General features: G+C 42.6%; 2 protein-coding genes across 3 annotated transcripts in view; one reads left to right on the top strand and one right to left on the bottom strand.

The window, feature by feature from the left end:
- AACS (acetoacetyl-CoA synthetase) overlaps positions 1–9,183 on the bottom strand; it is a 46,593-nt gene extending 37,410 nt beyond the window's left edge. For both annotated transcript variants that reach the window (XM_062589938.1, XM_062589939.1), the window contains exons 1-3: positions 8,991–9,183; positions 5,959–6,062; positions 1,282–1,402 (exon numbers count right to left, since the gene is read on the bottom strand). In XM_062589938.1, the coding sequence (XP_062445922.1) occupies positions 1,282–1,402; positions 5,959–6,062; positions 8,991–9,108 (343 nt within the window). In that variant the 5' untranslated portion in view covers positions 9,109–9,183. The remainder of the gene's footprint in view (positions 1–1,281; positions 1,403–5,958; positions 6,063–8,990) is intronic.
- Positions 9,184–14,671: 5,488 nt separating this feature from the next.
- BRI3BP (BRI3 binding protein) lies at positions 14,672–21,031 on the top strand. The gene is made up of 3 exons (XM_062590328.1): positions 14,672–14,869; positions 15,687–15,789; positions 16,429–21,031. Exons 1-3 carry the CDS (start codon positions 14,672–14,674, stop codon positions 16,845–16,847), a joined length of 720 nt encoding a protein of 239 aa, XP_062446312.1. The 3' UTR covers positions 16,848–21,031.
- Positions 21,032–21,180: the final 149 nt, after the last annotated feature.

Below are 21,180 nucleotides of genomic sequence, written 5' to 3'. Positions count from 1 at the left end.
TGTTTGGCTTTCAACTATTGCGAAGGACTGTTTAGGAAAAACTCTGATGTATTAACTAATGCGGAAGAAAGATAGTTATTGTTTAAAGATCTTATAATTCAGAAGTGAAGAGTTGAAGCTCATCATTTTGAAGCCAGTTTTCTGTTACAATCCTTATTTCTATCAGACTTTACCAGATTTCACCAAAACTGGGTCACACTCTCCCATCCTCTCTGAACTGAGAGTTGATTTTACATATATGATCAAAGGTTTATTTTAATACCCCAAGCAGTAAAATGCAACTGGTATGTTTTCTTTTTCCAGAACTAAGCTTACAATGTACTGCCTCACACTGCTTCATTTAATAGCTATCAAAGCTGTTGTCCATACCCCAGAAGTCAGAAAACAAGATTTAATACCCATGCAATTAATCCATAGTTTTGTATAATTTTCTCTGCTAACGAGCTTTAAGGTTGCTTTGTTTATTATTAAGCTGAGAAAGATTAGGTCCAGCTAAAGAACATCTCCAAGCAATTCAGTGAGAAGGCACTCAGATGCACCTGCCCAGAAGCTAAAACCATCTAACAGAACCAAGAACCATTTTAAGTTACAAGTGTCAGCAAGTATTGGAATGGTCTTCATTAACTTCACTATCCTCGTACTATACTGAAACCTTGATTTTTCTGGACTTAATATCTTCCTTCATACAACAAAAAATTAAGGTTGAAGTTTAATGCTTCAGAAAAGCAAAATTTTGACTCTCCCATGCATGCAACTTCTTCCTTTCAGGACTGGCAAAAAGGAGCTAATTCCTACCCATGCTATATGTATTCCTTAACATTCCTTACACATATATATTCCTTGTGTATTCCTTTTAAGTTCTTAAAACAAAGGAATGGGAAGAGGGTGAATGGGAAGAAGAGTGCCAAAAAAAAAGCTTCCTGAAGACAAGCATTAGGCAAGTGAATGACAAACATGAACTAGCAGCTCAAATAACAAGTGATGCTAAACACAGCATGACTTCCATGACCTTCATGCAGTTAAGCACATTTTTGTAGAAAGACACCTGATTTACATTGCCAAGAACTTTTCAGAACAAGAGTAATTATATTCCTGGACCATATTTCACCTTATTTTGAGGACTGGGATCACAGATTTTGTAGAGCTGACAGCTTTATTCTTCTCTTTTCTCTTCATCCAAAGCCAGTTTATTTCAAGGTTTCAGAAAAGGCAGAGCTGTTTTCAAAGTCACAGGACTTAGCCTTAGAAATAAACACCATAAAGTTACTAGTTAATACTTACTTGCTGCATAAAGTGCAATCTTGTCATTCTCCTTGTGTTTTAGGAGGTTTTCTGCATAGTTCAGACGGCTACCTTTAAACCATTCTGGGACATCTGCAATACTTTTAGATGTATCAACCACCTGAAAAAAAGAAATTATACATTTCTGGAAAACTGTAGCATCATTTCCTTTTTCAGAGCATCATACTGATACAAGCTACTTAATTTCATATTCTTAACACACTCCATTAGGCAAGAACCGTCTCCCCCAGTACGTGGATGGCAAACAGACAATGGATCCCGGGAAGATTAACAGTCTGTAAACTCTGACAAGCAAAGTCATGATTAAAATCAGACTGAAAGTTCCTAGTTCTGCTTTCAGAACAGCCTTAAATATGCAAGTGAACCAAGTCAGTAAAGTCTGACTGCAAAACACAGACAAGCCACAGCACATGTCAGAGTTTCGGTTCTGGGATCATCTCGAGCAGGGACTTCACTACAGCATACTGCTGCTCTCTACCAGGCCATACAGGCCAGCTCTCCCTTAAGAAAGCCAAAGCATGAAAGGCGAGAGCCTCCATTTTGCCCCAACACAAGCCACAAAGTACAGAAACCAGCACCAGCAGCTTCAGCAATGGTAACTCAAACAAGGCATGGGCTAAATTAGTGACCTGTACAATCATACATAACCACAAGTTTTGATCTTGTTTTTATTCTAGTTCTCCATTTTAAGTTGCAATAAACAAAGACAACAAAGCATCATCCACAGTACAAAAGCACTACTATAGTCTCTACAACTAAGAAGTGTACTATAAAATATCAGAGTGCATGTTACTACCATTGTCAATATACTCTTTTCTAAAAGGAGAGAGTAACTTGATAAATGTATAGTAAATAATTTACCATTTAGGACTCCAAGACTTAAGAATTAAGTACAGTGAAAAGTAATTACAAAAATAAGTTCAGTTGAAACAACTTTTCCCACCATCACAAACTAATTAATACTCCCAATGAGAACTAAATTACTCTCAGTAAGTCACATTTAGGAATGTACCTTTAATAACAGTAATAGGAAGAGACTCAGTATAATTCAAAGGTTTGTATCCTCCATCCTAAATGCCCCAGGGCTTAGACACAGCTACCTGGCAGCACATGTACTCTGCAATCTTTAAATGGAAAGTTTATTTTATAGCTGTGTTTTGAAACCTTAAGCTTACACCCTCAGGTTTTAGAGCATGAGCTGCATGAGCCAAGTATAACACTTCTAGAAGCCAGATAACTCAGAAAATTTCATCCAAAACAATGTTCTTGTACTTTGAAATGTACAGTATGTATCACCAGAGGCAACTCTAAAATTGATGATTTTAGACAAAGTTAAAGCTTATATGGGAACTATTACTTTATTTCAAGTGTATTTCCTAAAAATGAAAATGTCAAGTAAATCTGTGATGATGAAAGTTAGCTAGAACTGAACTAGCATAATGCTTACACAACTCAGCCTAGGTCGCAGAAAATTTTTATAGCGATATACCACTCCAATAATTAGAATTCTTTAAAACAGACCTTCATTGCTGACTTCCTCAGCTTTAACAAAAAGCAAAAAAGAAGTTTAAGTTTTTCCCAAGGCAAAGTCTATTATAGCTCTAATTTTCCCTGAAGCTAAACGTCCCTTCCAAGAGCTCCTTACAAGATCCACCTACTTGATGCTTCATTTTCCTACTACCCAGGAATTCTAGTTAGTTCCAATATCACTTTGGTGTTCATTATATGAACAGGTCTCTCCTTTAAGAGTTCTTGGCAAGCAACAGAAACCTCAAGGTCCACTAGTGATTTAGCAGATCATTCCTAGTTCCAAAAAGGGTACAAAACACACAAGCTTTTCACTCAAGACTTCAGAGCCCAACAGTGCTCAGAGAAAGGGAAAGAACTGCCACCAACAGTAGCATTGCCAATAACATGAGTCCTCATTAAATAAGTAGGGCTTCCCTCCCACTCACAGCAGTGCTGAGCCATACAAGGCCAGTTTCTGTGGTTACAAGAACATGCCAGGTTATCAGCTGCACTCCTATGCCACCACCTGCTGTTCTGCAATTGTTCTTCACAGCAGCTGACCAGATAGTGACCACCTCCCCAGTCTCACTAGCTAGCAATAAGCAACTCATGTTAATCAAAAGTACTCTTTATCATATCTACTGCATGTTTTTAAGCAATTTGCTGTACAACTACTACTGGATAGTAGTAGTGTCTGCTATTAACACACATTATCATGTCATTGAAAGCTTGTGCTTACCTTTGGCACTACTGTAAGCACAGACTATACCTTTGAGAATGTCTGTCTTTCATATGAATGGTAAAATTCAATCTCTATGTTGATTTGTGCTGCATGTAATGTTTTGTATGTGCTGGAACAAAATTGAATACCTCATGAGGAATTAAGGGGATCTGACACTATCCAAATACTCAAAGCAGCCCTCCTGCTCCCTAAATATCCCACAAGATGAAAGCTCTCAGGTGCATTTCAGAAATAAAGCACAGGTTTAGGCTGTATTGTAGGCAAGCAGCTACTTGTAACTTGACACAGCAGGTGACCATGCTGTCACACCAGGATAGCTTTATATGCTGTACCTTTGCTCTTTTCAGAAGAGACATGGGTCTCTATTGCTATAGAGCTACATTAGCATGTATAAAGAGCATGCTTAACGCCTTCACTAAGTTTAGATTAATTGCTGGCTATTTCACCTGAGAAAACCATCCATCTCAGCAGAAGCACTTTCCAAAAATGGGAAAGCTGCTGCTGTTCCAATTTACAGGCTCTGTGTGCCTACAGAGCTCCTGAAGGAAAAGTCTTTCCACTGTCTCCAAACTGAGACTGATGTAGAAGCTCATATTACATAACTGCAGTTACCAGTACTTCAAGATTCTGACTGGTAAAAGCAGAGATGTTTCACTGGTTAGGAATGAGACAGTCAAATCTGATTCATGAGAACTTTATTCTCTCCAAAGCATAATGCTTGCTGATAAACAGCAGGGATAGAGTTGTAGGAAGCTTCAAACTCTTCAGCTCTTCACTCACAGAAGAGTTACTGCAGCCAGCCTTTCTTCCTGACATCCACCAGAAATGAATCAATAGCAAGGATTTTCATTACCAATTGCATCTTCTAGGCTCAAGAGAGCTTGAGCTAAACCTTGAAGCTGATACTTATGAAACTTCTTGTTAAACTCTGTCCATTACTTCAATACAGACGCTAAGGGCAAGGTAAAGTACTGCAGAAGAATACCATCAACTACCCCTTGTTCTATGGTCTCAATCACAACAATGTCCTCTTCTGTGAGCTTCCACACCTGCCCCCAACCTGTTTCTTCCACATCAGCTCTAGTTAAAACCTTCCTAGGCACACCTCTGTTCTTGCTTCTCACCCTCAGGTTTACTTTGGCCACTACTGTCTGGCTTAGTCTCCCTTCAAATTGTCCAGTCACTGAATATGCCAACAGTGGTATCTGTAAGGACAGACTGCCTGAAATGCCCATCCTGTAAGACAAGAGAACAATTAGTATTACTCACTGTTCAGTTTGCTCAGTACAGATACAGGCATGGAAAATAATTGCTCTGAACTGCTTGATCAGGATAATTTAACAGTACAGAACATAAGACACAAAAGTATCCCAAATCCAAACTGACCAGACTTTGAACAACTATAGAAGAAATTATGAAAAGGACTAGGAAAGTATTACAGCTAGACTACATACTTCAAGAAGCAGGCCAGTTCTTGCATTCTTGCTGATTTTTTTTTTTTTTTTTTTTTTTATCAGAAATACTGTCTCACAACTAAGCGTGCAATTTCATGGCAGGAGTTACAAGGGAAGAAACTGCTAATCAAATCATTCAATACAGGTTTACAAAATAAGAGCCAATTAATCTTACCAGTTTTCCCCTGCAGAACTGCTGGTACTCCAAGTGTTCTCAAAATAGATAGCCTTCAGGGATTAAGAACAAGTTCAGACCCCTCTCCACTAAGCCCCAGGAGGGCTCCTATGTATCAAGCTTTTTGAAGTGATTGTTCAATTCAGATGGAAAACCACAGGTTACTACTGATATTCCATGCCAGGAGTGTGAGAATTCCAGCTTTGCCCTCCATTTGGAAGGCCAAGTCATCTTTACCTCAGTGTTCTGTGACATGGTCTGGTATTCCAGTTATATCCAGCCACCATCATTCCCTCAGAGATATTTCAAGCCTACATCTTAAGACTTCCAGAACCAGTTCCATAAAACTGGAGTGGAACAGGTGTCCTGATCAGGTAAGCTAGATCAAGGAACATAAGCACAAACTTGACTGCCTGCCAGCACTCCTGAAGCAGAATGATATACCACCATCATAAGCAAAGAGAAGGTAGTATCAGAAGAGTCCTCACAAAAGCAGCCAGAGGACTGCCAGGGTATTTGAGAGTCTAGGCCAAGGATACTACAGTGAGAACTGTTCTAAGACCATGCATCTTAATTTCACTGCACAAATGCATCAGCAATAGAACACTACAATCCACTACACAAGGAAGTCCAGGACTGTACAAATGAAGGGTTCTTAGCGTTACCTGCACGAGCGCTTACACAGTAGTGGTTTAGAAGACTCCAGAAACAGCTCAAAAAAATGACTATAAAAGTCTCAGTGCATGCAATTGTTTCAAACACAAATACTGACTTACCTCATCATACAGGCGAGAGCATACAATGCCACTGAACTTCCAGAATTCTGCCCAGAAGTCTGAGAAAAATTCCACTGACCATTGGTATAAGTCATTGTAGTTGGCTAGAATCAATAGATAAGTATTAGTATAACACAGAATTACAAGTCAGACGGCAAACTAGTTAGGGATGTCACAGTTCAAGAACTGTAACTGACAACAGCCAGGAAGATCATGATTACAATCACTTCTGCTCATGCCAAGTGACTACAGCATCAGAAACATCGTATCTGAACACCTGAACAGATGGTGTCATTCCACTCAACTGCTTTACAAGCTGTTAGCCAGTACGCCGAGAAAGACTTTTCCTAATAGATCTGCAGAACATCTATCTTCCCTCACCAAAATTCAACAGCTAGACAGCGGAACAGACTCCTGCTCGTTGGCAACACCTCCACTCCCTATCACATCAATGACATTTTAATACCCTACAAGAACATGTGTCCCATGTCCCTGACAGTGGGCACATTTGCTGTCTAGTTCTAGTCTAGAACCAAAGACTTCTGTTGACAGCATAGTAGCATGGAGAATAGTTTCACTTATTAGCCAGCCATAAGATTGGCAGCACCACCATGACACAAGCATTATTCTTTGTGAAATAAGAGGTCTGACAAATTGCAGCTTACCTCTTTAAGCTAAAACTACATGAATGTCAGGTGAAACAAAATGATGTTATCTAGCTAGATATTACATTCAAGAGGTGGCATCAGGAATGTTGAAATGATCAGTTTAAGTTTTACATGATCACGAAACATATGCAATAACCTGAGAAATGCACACAATCTAAGATCTAAACAAATACTGAAATTCAGGCATTAAAGTAGTTCTGGGAATGAACAGTTGAAGCATCTTATCAGCCTAACAGGAGATATTCATGTCATCCATGTTGTCTGATGCTGTGCCAATAGCCACACTAAATATGAATATCCACTATTAGTGGCAGAGTAGCACATCTCCTGCTCTGCCAATTGCATTTCCTAGTCAATGCTTTTAGCTAAGCCACTTGAAGTCATTTTCTCCAGTTATCTTTGGTTTGTCATCCTGTTATCCAACTGTTTCAGAAATCATCTTTTGTCCTCTTCCTACAGGCAGGCAGGCCATCCTCCAGCTTTAAATAAAAAGAATAAGAGATTGAGACCTTCTATATTATTATTCACCCCCAGTCGCTACAAGTGCCTCCCTACCCAGTCTGTCCTTGTCACATCTTATTCTGAGGCTTAATCTCAGCCTCCATCAGTTTAATACTCCACCCAAGTTGCTCTTCATTTGTACATCGCACAAACTGGTATGGGTACAAGACTCCCCTAAAGCTAACTTCAATTTTGTCTCCTCCTTCAAAAACCAATTACAGAACACGCTCTGAACCATTTGTTAACTGCTAAAAGCTACAGCCACCACTAGTTTAGTTTTACAATATGAAAATAGCTTGTTCTGTCTTGTCTATACAGTTTGTCCCCAAATAAGCTTTAGCATGCAAGTCCCTCAGGGCACAGACCTGTTATTTAGCAATGAAACACTGCATGTCATTGCTACATTTTCAGGGTTGGACAGAGCCATGCTGGTAAAGCATTTGTATTGCCCTTAGATCTTCTCAGTAAGTCCATAACTTGGTATTACATAAGAATCTATTCTTTCCTTCTAAATAGGACACAGACCAGTGATCATCAGTTCGAAGCTAGTAGGAGTGAACAAAGATTTCTATATGCACACAGGAATCCACTCATGAATGCACATAGCCACATTTAAATGGGGTGAAGAAACAGTTCTGATTGTTTCAGCTATAAATACAGGTGGCTCATCTGAAACAGCATTCAATCTTAATCACATGAGTGCAAACTACATGACAGTTGTATTTGAAAGTCTAAAATCCAGCAGTAACTTGCTTCCTATGTAGCAGAGCTCTTGGGCTCTACACATTTGACTGTTCAAGTGAGAAGTTTCCCAGCAGTCAAACTAATGACCCAGCAGAACTTGAGATGGAAGTAAGATCAAGGTGAAACTCATTTTCCAATCATGAATTGCTAGAAATGTCACATAAGTTGCTAATACTCCAAAGCACCTTGACTTAGAGCAGATACCATATACATTGACTGACAAGCCTACCAAGCCACTTACAAGCTACTCCCACCATCACCCATCCTAAGGGGGAACAAATTAGGAAGACAAGAATGCAAAATATTTTGGACATAAACACTTAGCACAGATAGCATAAAGCAAGCTAGTCAGAACTAGGTGGTCAGAGTCCCATAGGCATTCACATCTGATTCAGGGGGTCAGAGAGCTCACATAACTAACAACTGATTCCTGACCACCTGGATACACTGCTTACAGTTAGCAGTCTCTGAAATCTTAATTTGGGTAGTAAGACACCCCTGGAAGGAGTCTACCCCAATCACCCTGTTCAAAGCAGGCTGAAATTCAAAGCCATGGGATAATTAAGGTAACTCTTGACAACTGCACACCTGTTCACAACCAGGTATGTATTTCTGAATTAATACAAAACAAAGCTTGAAGCACCATAGCTTGAGCAGATCCAGAGAAAAGAAAACATGGTTCCCATCCCTAAACCAACTGACACCTCATTTTCTAGTTCCCAGCATGGAGTCAAGGGTAAATTAAGCAGCCATTCCCAGAACACGAAGATGAAATCACAAGCACAGCCTCAACCCAAGCCTCTGCCGCCCCGTCTGGGGAAGGCAACGGCGCCGCGCACACCTGGGCCTTCTGGCCACGACCGGGGCGGGCCCAGGCGCCGAGCCACCGCCGCGGAGCCCTGCCGGCCGGGCCGGGGCCGCGCCCACAGCCCGCCCGGCCCCAGCGGCGGCGAGGGCCGCTCGGCGGGACGCGGCGCCGGAGGCCTCCGGGCGCAGCATCACGTCGCAGCCTGGAGCCCCCGGGCGCTGCCGGGGCAGGGGGAGACGGGCCGCCCACGGCCCCCCACCCGCGGTGCGCGGAGCGGCCGAGACCGCCGGCACAGCCCCCCCCGCGCTCACCCAGGCGGAGCCCGCAGCTGCCGGCCACGGCGGCGCGGAACCGGTCCATGCGGGTGTTGCGCTTGGTGTCCGGCTCCCACATCACCTGCGACTCCATGATCTCGGGCTCCCGGGACATGGCGACAGCGAACGCCGCGCACAACCGCCACCCACCCGCGCCCACCGCCCTCACTGCGGGCCCCTCCGCCGGGCGCGGCCCTTTAAGGGGCGGCGAGCCCTAGCACTCCCGCCCCCTCTCCCCCCTCCGAGCGTAACCTTCCGCCGCAGAGAAAGGAGTGCGGGGCGCCGCGCCGCCGCCGCCGCGCCGCCAGCCGAGAGCTGCCGCTCGGGTCCCTGCCGCTCCGAAAGGTCACTGAACGCTGTGTCCAGAGGGGAGGAACCTGCACTTCACAGTTTTCAAAGAGATCCTTGCAAAATTATCACAGCTTGTTGACTTTTTTTGGTTTGTTCTTTCTTTTTAGTGAGATTTGAAGAAATCTCTGCTAATAATGACCCAATAATGAAACAAGAAGCATATTACTTCATATCCTCGGTTTCCCACTATCCCAGTTAAATTTTTGGAATGCTCTCTGCCTACACATGTGCCTCCTCGAATTAAAATTGCCTGCTTTTCTGCTTTCAGAATGTTAGCTCTTCCTGCTGCTGACAATCGGTATATTGCAACGGCCAGTTTTAGCCAAGAAGTACCGAATAATATTGCCCAAGAAACTGTGCTATTTATGTAACTGATACTTGCAAGGTCATGATTTCCACCGTGATTCCTAGAAGCCTTGAAAAATAATGTGAATCCGATGGCAAATCAGCATCACGATATGTACAATTGTACGAGCACGTAGTATAAATGAGAAAGTAAAATATACGAAGACGATAGCACACTGAATGTACACTTCACAGAATTTTTTAATGCTACTGGAATACAAGAGCTTTCTTAAATTTGAAGGTCATAGGAACGTAATTTGGACAGTCCTCCAATTCTTCATGTTCCCCAAGAAATATCCTTCCTATACGACATTTTCTACTAAGTCTCTGCAGAGCCAAGAGTACAGAGAGAGGCTGCAGGTGGAATCGGGTCACTGTACCGATGCTCAGAGGTCACTGCACGTATAAATCCAGTCGCAGAGGCAGACTGCCAAAGCTGGAGATAGATGAGGAAAGCAGGAGCGGCCCCTCGGCGCACAGACCCCAGGAACTTCGCGGACACGGCCCCATCCCAGCACTGCCAGCCCTCAGCTTGTTCCCCGCAGGGTTTACGGCCTGTCCTGCTCAGGGTTTTGGTCAGGTTTTCCACAGTTCTCCAAGAACTAAGCCACCCGGCGGGTTATTTCAGGGCTGCCGAGCCGCCAGGCCCCATTACGTGCGGCCCCGCCGGCGGCGGCCCCGGGCAGCCGCGGCCCGGGCGCTTCCCCCGTCCCCTCCCGAGAGGCGGGAAGGGCCCCGCCGCCGCCGCGGACGGATCCGCGCCTCGCGCGGCGGCTGCCCGCCCGCGCGCCACCCCATTGGCTGAGCCACGCCTGGCCCCACATCAGCCCAGAGCCCGCTCTCCTCACGGCTAGGCTGGCCGCGCAGGAGCTGACGCGGGAAGCGGCCAATCGGCGGAGAGGTTTTGGAAGCGCTATTCCCTGTCGGCCAATGAGCGGCCGCGGCAGGAGGAGGTGCGCCCAATCGGAGGGCAGATCTCAGCCTGCCCGTCGGGAGCGGCGGCGGCGCGGGCGGTGTTTGCTCCACAGGTATGAGGGTGCCCGAAGGTGTCGTGGCAGCTCCGTGATGCCAATTAAACACATCATCCCCTTTAAGACCCGTGTCAGACCAGCAGCCTTCCTACACCCCAAAGCAACGGTTACATTAAGGAAAAATAAAACGCAGACAAATCACCTGAGAAGGGACCCAAATACCTCACTGAGCTGTAGTTTAAAATGAACTGACCCACATAATGTTCAAGGAGACACACTGGAAATTTGATGGTACAATTTGTGCTTTTAGGAAAGCTTGACAGCGAGCTGCTAACTTACTAGCAGCAGTTTTACCCTTACATCCCTATTTATAATCTTGTCTTCCTCCCAAGTTCATCACCTGATTCCACTTCTGCTCTATCCAAAAATTATTTCAAAATCAGCTTTAGAAAATAAATATATTTTTAGAAAGGAAATTGAATAAGCATCTCAAAAGAATGTGGGCAATGAAAGAACTGCAGCAACTACAGAATACAGGTTGGAAAGTAGATCAGAATAACTGGAGAAAAACAGCCTGAAAAAGATTAACTGGAATTCACTGTTTTTCAGATCCTTTTCAATCCTCATTTTGTACCTAATATTTGTAATAATAGGTTACAAATAAAAATCATGTTTTTTTTTTTTTTCTGGACTAGATTAAGGGCCTTTCAAAGGACACTTCAGAAATTATTAACAATAATGATGATAGCACCATCTCATTTGTGGTCTAAGAGGTAATTAACCTGTAGTCAGCCTGTGAGATGAAAACAAATGATAAAATGCATGGACCTGTGAGGTAAAAGCTGTGTGATAATACCTCATGGCAGTCTATGCCATATTCTGAGAGTTGACCATGATCTATTGATCCAAAACCTGGATTAGAAAATCTGAAGATTTAGAAAAGTTTTAGAAAACCCTACATTCACAATAGCCATGAGCTGGTTTAAAAGTCTGTATAAGAATAAGAAACTTGTGGCTCATTTAACATGCTGGATCTCTGCAACCTCTAACTGGTGTCAGGAATCAAGTGCATTTGCGGAAAGGGAAGAAGAAAAACAGAAACAGTGACACAGAGCAAAACAAGCCTAACAGAGACAGCAACAAGACATGCAGAGAAAAGGGCTAAAAAGACAAGTGATCATAAAGAAATCAGGCCTGATGAGTTGAGGCTGCAATAGGGAGTTAAGATAGCAAAAATAATGGACAGTGAGGTTAAGGACTGGTCCACAATAACACCATTTAGCTTTCTTAAAGGCTGTGCCAATCATTTTGAACATAAAGGAATCAAAATAAGAAGACTCTATGCTCTGATAAAACTTTCTTTTGATGGCTGGAAGACCTCATTTCATTTCAAATATTACTCAGAATGTTATTACATCTCCACATCTGAATAAGTCATTTAGTTTCTAGTTTAGATCAGAAAGCATAGAAGTGCAGTAGTACACCTCCAATAAGACCCTCAGCTGGGGATCTTTCTAGAAGCCACACTGCTGTCCTAATTAGACAGTTCAATGCAGTTAAAGAAATACTAAATTGATATTTCATGCCATGATGAAATGTATTATTTGGGCAGACATGATTTCATTTATGTAAACAAGAGAAAGGTGAACTACTGCATAATTTCATAAGAGCTGTGGATATGGAGAGACTAATTTACCTGAAATAGGCTCATTGAGACACATCAGGAAATCAATTAAATACCAGAGAAGACTCCCAAATTATCCTGACCTCATATGAAGGACAACCATGAGCACAGACTTCCAAAGGCAGCCACTAAAATAGGCCTCCAAGCTTCTGTAAAGAATATGTAGAAAGAAACAACAAGCTCTTTGCAGAAATTATTATGAGAAGGAACCCACTATGGAGACTTGCATAGATACAGAAATAAAAAAATTCCAAAATTCCAGAAACAATGCCCACTGGATCAGAACCAGCACAAGGGGATTCAGAGAAGGCCATGCCAACTGGAAGTCAATCAAAAAAGTATAACCGGTACATGGAACAACACTCATGACACAGTGAATTACATTACGGTAGCGCTTCTGCACTTCAAGGTTCTTTACATGCACAAACTGCCCTAGAAGTGGACGCCTTACCAGAGGCTGGGAATTAATCATGGCATAACACTGAGATTATATAACTAGAAACCTCTTAAGAACCTCAAAAATACTTATCATTGATTGCCAAAATTGTTTTGTAAAACTATGAAGCAGACTTCAGAATATACACAAGTATTAACACATCAGCAATTTCAAGGCCATCCTGTAAGAGACTGAAGGCACCAGGGCAAGATTTATAAAGATACAAAGCCTCAGCATCCTGCTGAAATAAAAGAAGAGCCTAAGTACTTTCCTGGATCTGGGCCCAACTCCTTCAGGGCCAAGTATAAATATGCTAAAAGGTCTAGGCCAGTCTGCTAAATGTAAAAAGAAGCATTTTGGCCAGACTAAAACTGGAGGATAAGACAATAACCAAGAAGTCTATATTCTACGTGTCTACTCGACCGCTTATCAACCAACTTCGGCCCCGCTATGAGGTTAAAACATCAAGGACACAGCATGCAAAATCAGGATTTCCCATGCCTTGAACATACTATTGGGCTATTTAGCAAATATATTCTGCCCCAGCTCACATCATCACTTGCTGCATAATCTACCCATACAACCATGTTCATGCCTTCTCTAGCTCAGGCAAAAAAACAAACAAACAAACAAACAAACAAAAAAAAACCCCAAAGATGAATCAAAGTGTGCCACAGAGGCAATAAAATGCTTTTCTAACTGATAGCATACTTACTTGCCTCACTCTGCTAACATCCTGGTTGGGTTTCGCTATGCAGAAGGAGCAGATAGTGTTATCTAACTTGCACTTCTCAGCTAGTTTTTTGTTGGTCTGTCTCCTCCAGAAAGAGCTGTACAAACACTGCCAGAAGAGGGAGTCACACCATTAAATGTGCTGAGTTTTTGGCATATGTGTCCAAGTGGAATTCTCTCAAGGGTAAAGGACATGAGAGGTGTTCAGGACCCCTCGATCCAAAGTTGCTGTTGCACGGAAAAGATCAGTATTGTTGTACAGTCGGATTGCCGCCTAGGGCATGAACCTGCGAACCTCACCAGGCTGCCCGGAGGGAACGGCGGGTCCTGGGTTCCCCACTTGCAGAGAGATGCCCGCGGAGCAAAGGCGGCCAGCAGCCGAGGGGAGTGATCCTTCCTCTCTGTTTGGCATTTTCGAGACCACACCTGGAGCAGTGTCAAGTTTTGGGCTCCCCGGTACGAGGAGGGTGTTGACATGTTGATGGGAGCCGCCAGGCCGGTGGTGGCCGGAGCCCAGGACCACGGAGAGGCAGGAGAACCAGGATGGTTTGGCCGGAGAGACTGAGGGCAAGACCTCCTCTGTGCCCGCAAACACCTGATCGCAGGACACAGAGAAAACAGAGAGAGGCTCTTCTAGGAGGTGCACCGTGATAGCGTGAGAGGTAACCGACACCAGTTGGAATCCAGGAAATCGCGATTAGGTGTGAGGATTTTTTTTTTTACCAGGCAGATGACTATATAGTGGGACAGGTTGCCCAGAGAGGTTGCGTGATCTCCATCCTTGGAGGTGTTTCAGAGTCAGCGGGACACAGCCCTGCTCCATCGGCCCCTGCTCTGCGCGGGGGGCTGCGCTGGGTGGCCTCGGGGCGCCCCTTCCCGCCGAAGTCACGATCCTGTGGCTCCAGCTCCGAGGATCAAGGGCCGCCTGAGGACTTCGAGCCTCTCCTGACTTGGGAACCTTCCGACCCGCTTTGGCGCTTGTACAACCGTATATACCGTACAGCCGTATATACCGTACACACCGCGCGCGCCATACCTGACCCGAAAGGGCGGGAAAGGGGGCGGTGCGAGCGCGGCCGCGGCGGCGCTTCCCCCGCGCGGCCGCCGGGGGGCGCCGCAACGGCGGCGCTGCGGGGCGCGGGGCGCAGCGCGGGCGGCCATGGCGGCGGGGCGGCTGCCGGCGCTGCGGCTGCTGGCCCTGCTGGCCCTGCTGCTGGGCGGCGCGGCGCCGCGCGGCGCCTGGGCGGCGCGGGGCCGCGGCGCCGAGAAGCAGAACAGCCTCCGCCGCGCCGCCAGCGGCCTCTACCAGGGCGTGAGCGGCCTCTTCGGCGAGGACAACGTGCGGGCCCTGCAGAAGGTGAGGCGCCCGCCGCTCCCCCAGCCCCCGCCCGGGCGCCGGTTCTCCGCGGGGCCTGGCGGGCACCGGCCCCGCGCTGCCCGCGCCTCGGAGGCCGCTTCCCCCTCTGCGCCGGGCTCGGCGCTGGACGCGCGGCCGCGGCGCTGTGAGAGGCCGGGGGGGGGTGAAGAGAGGAAACGGGAAGCGAGGCTCGGCGCGGAGCAAACCGTTAAAAAAGAAAAAACAAACAACCCCCCCCCCCAATACATCAATAAATAAATTGATGTATAATAAATAAAGCTGATAGGAGGGGGCGGGCGGGCCCTGACACGGCGCTGCGGCTCCGCGCGGCCAGCGCGGTGCTAGCCCGGGCGAGCGGGTTGGCGTGAATCCACCTGCCGTGTTTCCTTCCTGCTGACGAGAGGAGGGATAAGTGTGGTCAGATTTACTTGCAGATGCATTTGAGGCGTTTGGACGTGATGATGGGGGCGTCTCGCAGTTGCTCAGTAAAAACGTGACCCTATAGAGCACTTTACCAATGCCAACCGCTAGTAAATAATGTTTCCTTTAAACTTCAGAACAGTGGTAGGGCTGATAAAGTGCGTTTTTAAATCCTGTTAACATGTAAAGTTACATGTGAAACACCTAGAGTAGGGACCCATTGTACTGAGCAAATTTATGGTTCACATAGTTGGACAAAAAATAAGAGCGTGTATTTTTCCTTTGGGGACTTCAAGATGTTCTGCAATTCTTGTTTTGTGAATTATAATTCTACTTATGACTATTAAATTTCAAAATGTATTTAATGATTTTTTTTTTCCCCAATTTTATTTCTCAGTTTTTCTCAAGGTTGACTGAGAGGTTTGTGAATGGGGTGGATATATTAATGGACACTTTCTGGAAAATATGGACTGATCTGTTAGATGTTCTTGGAATTGATGGTAAGCGTGATGCTTGTTTATCCTTGAAGTATGTTGGTAGATAACAGTGATCAAAAGCATAGGCTGAGCAGGAAAATAACTGCTTTGTCTAATTATGCTTTATAAAACATGTCTGCGGTAACTCTGTCCTCTTTATATGGCTTTAATTTTGCTCTTAGACTCCCAGGAGGACTAAACAACTATGCTGTTTCTGTATACGTATCTAAAGGATCTCTCTAAAATACATTACAGAGATCATTGCTGGTTTATTGCTGATCATCATTAAGTGGCTGGAAATGGTCACAAAAGGGAAGTAAGGGAGGACTAGAAGAAGGAAAGGTATAATATGAGAGTCTTTAGAATACATCTTCTTCAAAGAAAGATCCATGATACGAACTTTGACCTTACACCCTGTAGCAGCTTGTCTTTCCATTAAATATCTTTAACATCTCTAATTTAATGGAATTAATTCAACTGCAACATTAGAGATGAGCCATTGATTTGAAAAGGTACATCCAGAAATGGATGAACTAGTTTTAGCCCTTATTTTAGAAAACACAGCCACGCCACATGGCCATTTGGTAGCTGTGCTTGCATCTTTACCCTTGTCATCTTCACTGCTCTAATTAATATTTTATAAATTTTCCTTTTTTTTTTCAGCCTCCAACTTGACTCATTATTTCAGCCCAGCAGCAATTGCCAACAACCCAACCCGTGCTCTTCTGTTGATTGGTGCCATTTTACTTGCCTATTGGTTTTTATCTCTCTTCCTTGGATTCTTCTTCTATCTCCTGCATATGATGTTTGGTCGCTTTTTCTGGATTGCAAGGGTTGCTCTTTTTACCCTCTCATGTGTGTACATCCTCCAGAAATATGAAGGTGATCCTGAACATGCAGTCCTGCCTCTCTGCTTTGTTGTAGCAGTTTATTTCATGACCGGGCCTGTTGGATTTTACTGGAGAAGAAACAGCAACAGCAGCCTTGAGGAGAAGATGGACCACCTTGATAGTCAGATCAGACTTCTGAATATACGTCTTTCTAGGGTGATTGAAAACCTGGACAGAGGCAGTGACCAATGAACCGACCCCTATAGACCACTGTACACCAGCTCTCTAGAAAATTCCTAAGCACTGTCTCGTTTGAAGTTACAAAGCAGCAAAACATCACATGGTAAAAAGTGTGCAAAGTTAAAACTTTTCATCATGTGTAAGACTAATTTATCTAGATTATACACTCAGCCATTATACCTGTAAGGAAAAAAAATTAAAAGATTTCAGCTGTATATTCAGAGAGTTTTATCCAGTACTAGAATTTTCTCAGTAGATAAACACTTACTTTTACAAGCATTTAAAAACATCTTTTGTAAAGTTTTTATAAAAGCAGATTGAGTAGTCTTTCAAATATTGAAATTGAGCTCAACATATGCAAATTTGACACTTAAAAATGTTAAAAAAAAAAAAAAAAAAAAAAACTCAAGCTACCAAACATTTCTATTGAGAAGTAACTGCTGTGGGTCCACATTTTTTTTTCAAAGTTGTGAATGTTTTTGTTTTGTGTTGGCTTATTTCATTGCCTTGAAGTTGCCTTTCATAGAGTATCGTATGAAGAATTTTCTGGTATCCAAGCCAAAAAATTCACACCATAGCTTTTAATAGGAGTTGAGGAAGAAGAAAGATGTTGTGAATCTGAAGTCCTTAAATGCTGGTCTAATATGAAGAATTGATAAGCGTAGCTGTATTGTTTTATTTCATTGCTTTTTGTATCAAGAATTTTAACTTTGGTATTTGAAAGGAAATCTGTTTGAATAAACTGACCTGAAGGAAAGAGATGTAATGTGGCAAATTATAGTTCATATTTGATCTTCATAGTGAAGCATTTTCCAAGCATAAGTGCATAGGATAAAACATGTTTTTTTAGTCTCAGGACCCATGTACTTTCTCAAAAAAGGCAGCAGATAAAACACTTGCTGATGTATTGTTGCTTAAAGCTTTCTCAGGACCAATAAGCAGCAATAAATTATCTTCAGGAAGATCTGGATTTTTTTTTTCCTAAAACTATAATAGTTTTGTAGGAGCATTTTGCTTCGAGTCTGTGTCCTCACTATATTGGGTTTTGGGGAAAGTGAGTCTCCTTATGAGAAGAGTATATTGAACAGTTGTATTCCAATGTAAGGTTAGGGTTTTGAAACAAGTTTACTTTGAAGGATTCCATGTATTTGTAATGTTATAATTAACTAGCTTGGTAGACTATCACTGACTTTCTAAGGTTTGCTGAAATGCATTGAAACAAAGGTAACCTCAGGGAAGAAAATCTGATAGGTGAGTTAACTTAGTAACCTATTGCATTCAAGGATATGAATGGAGGAGAGTGGTGGTGGGAAAGCATGTAATACCTTAATAATGAGCACAGAACTGATACTGTGAGAAATAAAATGGGCCTCAGCTACAGAAATATGTTTTCCCTAATAATCTAAATGAATACAGAGAAACAGTTACAATAAAATCTAGTCTGTGATACAGACCGCAAAAAGCAAGGGGAATAAGTATGGATAAATAATCTATATGCTTTTGCTTCACCTGTGAATGCCTATTCTGGTGGGACTGGCCATGTGCAACTGTATACTGTTTGCCACTTGGTCTTGGACTTCTTGTCTTGTTGGGTAGAACTTCTGTTGGATGTGACACTTAATTGAATGTAACTTTGTGGAGAATTTATTTTTCTCTTTGTGCTGAAGTTTGAGAATCTTTCTAAAATGCATATTATTTGCCTAACCTCTTTTGGTCTGTATGCGACATTTGCATGAGTGTTTATTTTAAAATCCATATTTATGGCCTTTGTTCCAAACTGTGATCCCTTAAGTTCAATGTAATAGTTTCATATGCAGTTGGCACTACTGTAATCCATTTTAATTTTTTATGTCATCTGTAAATTCCCTGGCCCTGTTTTTCAAGAAATACATGTTTGGAGTTGCAAAGTAGTTGCTTTTCATAAGTTAAAATGTTTTCCTAGAAACAGATAAGCACTGTCAGAGAAATACTGTATTTAGTAAAGCTGAATATTCAAATTACAATATATTGCCTTTTTTGCAGCTCTTTTTCCATAGTATTACAGAGTCTTCCCTGTAATCTCTGTTTTTCTTCCTCTGTTGTGCTTGGAGGACTGGGCTAAACCACCCCCCTTGAAATTAGGAATTGATTAGCAAAGCCTTGTACAGTCTTTAAGTGTTCTGCTAAATCTGAGGCCTGAGGACCAAAGCCTGCAAACCTTGCTCATGTAAGCGACTCCATTGACTTCAATAGGACTCTGTGCATGAGTCAGTTTTGCATAGATAGTATTTTATGTAATCCAATATTTAATGTTGAAATTAAGAATATTTGAACCGTTTATAAGTTATCTATTAAAGATTTATTTTAAAATATATAACAATTAATTTAGATTATAGTTTTTCCCTGACACTTTAAGCATATCATTTGAAAAAAATTTGCTTGAAAAAAATATTTTTGTATTTACTTAAATCCCATGTACAGCAAAATGTTATGTGAAGAACAGTATATATAAAATTGGATATTTTTAAACAGTATTTTACCCAGCACTCAGTTTTCACAGTAGTAAAATTCAAAAATAGTGGGTTTTTTTTTTTTGGTAAGCACAATAATCTTTGATAAATATACTTAAAAAAATGCTATGTGTTTTTAAACATGCACTGTAGTGAAAACGCTTTAGGGACTTAAATATGGTATTGTATTTAATCTCTTTCAAGTTACTTTTGTAAATACCTTTTACAAATATTTTCCATACAAAATCATCTGGTTTATCCATCAAGTTTTTTGCTCTGCTTTGTAGAACTCATTCCAGTGAAAGTGGTAGCACTGCTTTTATATTGCCATTGATAGAGCATCTTAAATTAATTCAGAGATGTGCAGGTATCAATGTTTGACACATTGGTAAACTGAGGCACAGAATTTGACAGATTTGCCCAGGACCGTGCAGCAAGTGGCAGAAATGGGAATAAAACCCAGATCTCTCAGGTCGGAGACCTTTGCTCTAACCCCTAGACCGTTTATCCAAGGGTGGGTGCTGGTACCTATGCATTCCTCTAATAGTCTGTTTTCCTTTGCATCTGATCTGGTGCAAGTGACTTTAAAAGAGGTATGGGTTATCTGAGGTGCGGTTATATGTGTGTAAATAAACTAAATCTGTTTAAATCTGATCCAAAGGCTGATAATCTTGAACTGCCCCTGTTTATCCTCCCATTCTCAGCACCTACTTGAAGGAATGTCACCTTATTACAGTGGTTGACATAATTGTTTAAGGTGGACTTCAAACTGTCTGATATCGGAGATTTCAGTAAGGTCTTAAGTATTTTTAGCTTCATGCTTTAAGACCTCATATTGGAAACCACTGTAGGACTATGTATTCATTGACATTTTTGCAAAACTACTTACATTTGTAGCAATTTCTCTGAAAGTACACACCTCACCTGTATAGGCAACTGAGCTGTTGTAATAAGAATGTAATGCTTTTAAAAGTGGTATTGGATGTCAGAGTACAATGTATAAAATCTGGTGTAACTCAATGCTGTACTTAATAGTGCGTCCTTCAAATTGTGATTTGCTTGTAAAGATTTGTTGCATAGTTAATGTGGAAAATAGACCAGTATAAATCTTAGCTCTTTGATGGTGTAGAAGTTTTTAAGTGTGATATGCCTCACATACTGATCTGTATTTGGCAGCTAATGACGTAAATGGCCGTAAGTTCTCTTTGTCTGGGTTGGAAAATTAAAGATTTTATTGTATCCGCATGTATTTTAAACTTTTGGATAATTCCATCGAACTGTGATGACAGCACATTAGCGATGGATCTTCTTTTTAATCAGAAGTTATATTTGCTATGGTAGCACTCGTTATCAGCACTGATTTAGTGATTTCACATCCTGTTTTGTACATCAGATTTCAAGATTATAGTGTGTAAGTTTGTACAATTGTTGTGTTCCTGTAAAAATAACGCGGTCTGAAGAAATGGTGTATGTATACTTTTAACATATGATCCTTATGGAAATATTAGATTCTACTGATAAATATTAAGTAGTTACAAATATATCAAACTTATTTTTACAGAGCTCTACATGCCTTTATTTATTACTTATCCGACCACCAAATCAATGTATGATGTAGTTAAATAGTTGTAGACCAGTTTCACCAATCGACTATGGTATTGTGACAAAGCTTAAAATAAACGTTTACTGAGACGTTGCACTGAGAAATGAAGCGCGTCGAGGCCTTCGCTCCGGGTCGGGCGGCCGCCGCGCGCCGCCTCACGGGCCGCCGGCGCGGCCCCGCTTTTGGCGCCAAAACGCGGCCGCCTCAGGGAGGCGCCCCGGGGGAGGGGGCGGGGCCTCGGCACCTCCCGCGC

The sequence above is a fragment of the Rhea pennata genome, chromosome 17 (assembly GCF_028389875.1).
Source record: "Rhea pennata isolate bPtePen1 chromosome 17, bPtePen1.pri, whole genome shotgun sequence".
Lineage (NCBI taxonomy): Eukaryota > Metazoa > Chordata > Aves > Rheiformes > Rheidae > Rhea > Rhea pennata.
This window is presented reverse-complemented; position numbering and strand designations above follow the sequence as displayed.

Excerpts from the sequence above, each read along its gene's own strand:
- BRI3BP (XM_062590328.1), top strand. The coding sequence starts at position 14,672 with ATGGCGGCGGGGCGGCTGCCGGCGCTGCGGCTGCTGGCCCTGCTGGCC. Across the intron at positions 14,870-15,686 it reads ACGTGCGGGCCCTGCAGAAG|TTTTTCTCAAGGTTGACTGA; the intron begins GTGAGGCGCCCG and ends TTTATTTCTCAG. Across the intron at positions 15,790-16,428 it reads AGATGTTCTTGGAATTGATG|CCTCCAACTTGACTCATTAT; the intron begins GTAAGCGTGATG and ends TTTTTTTTTCAG.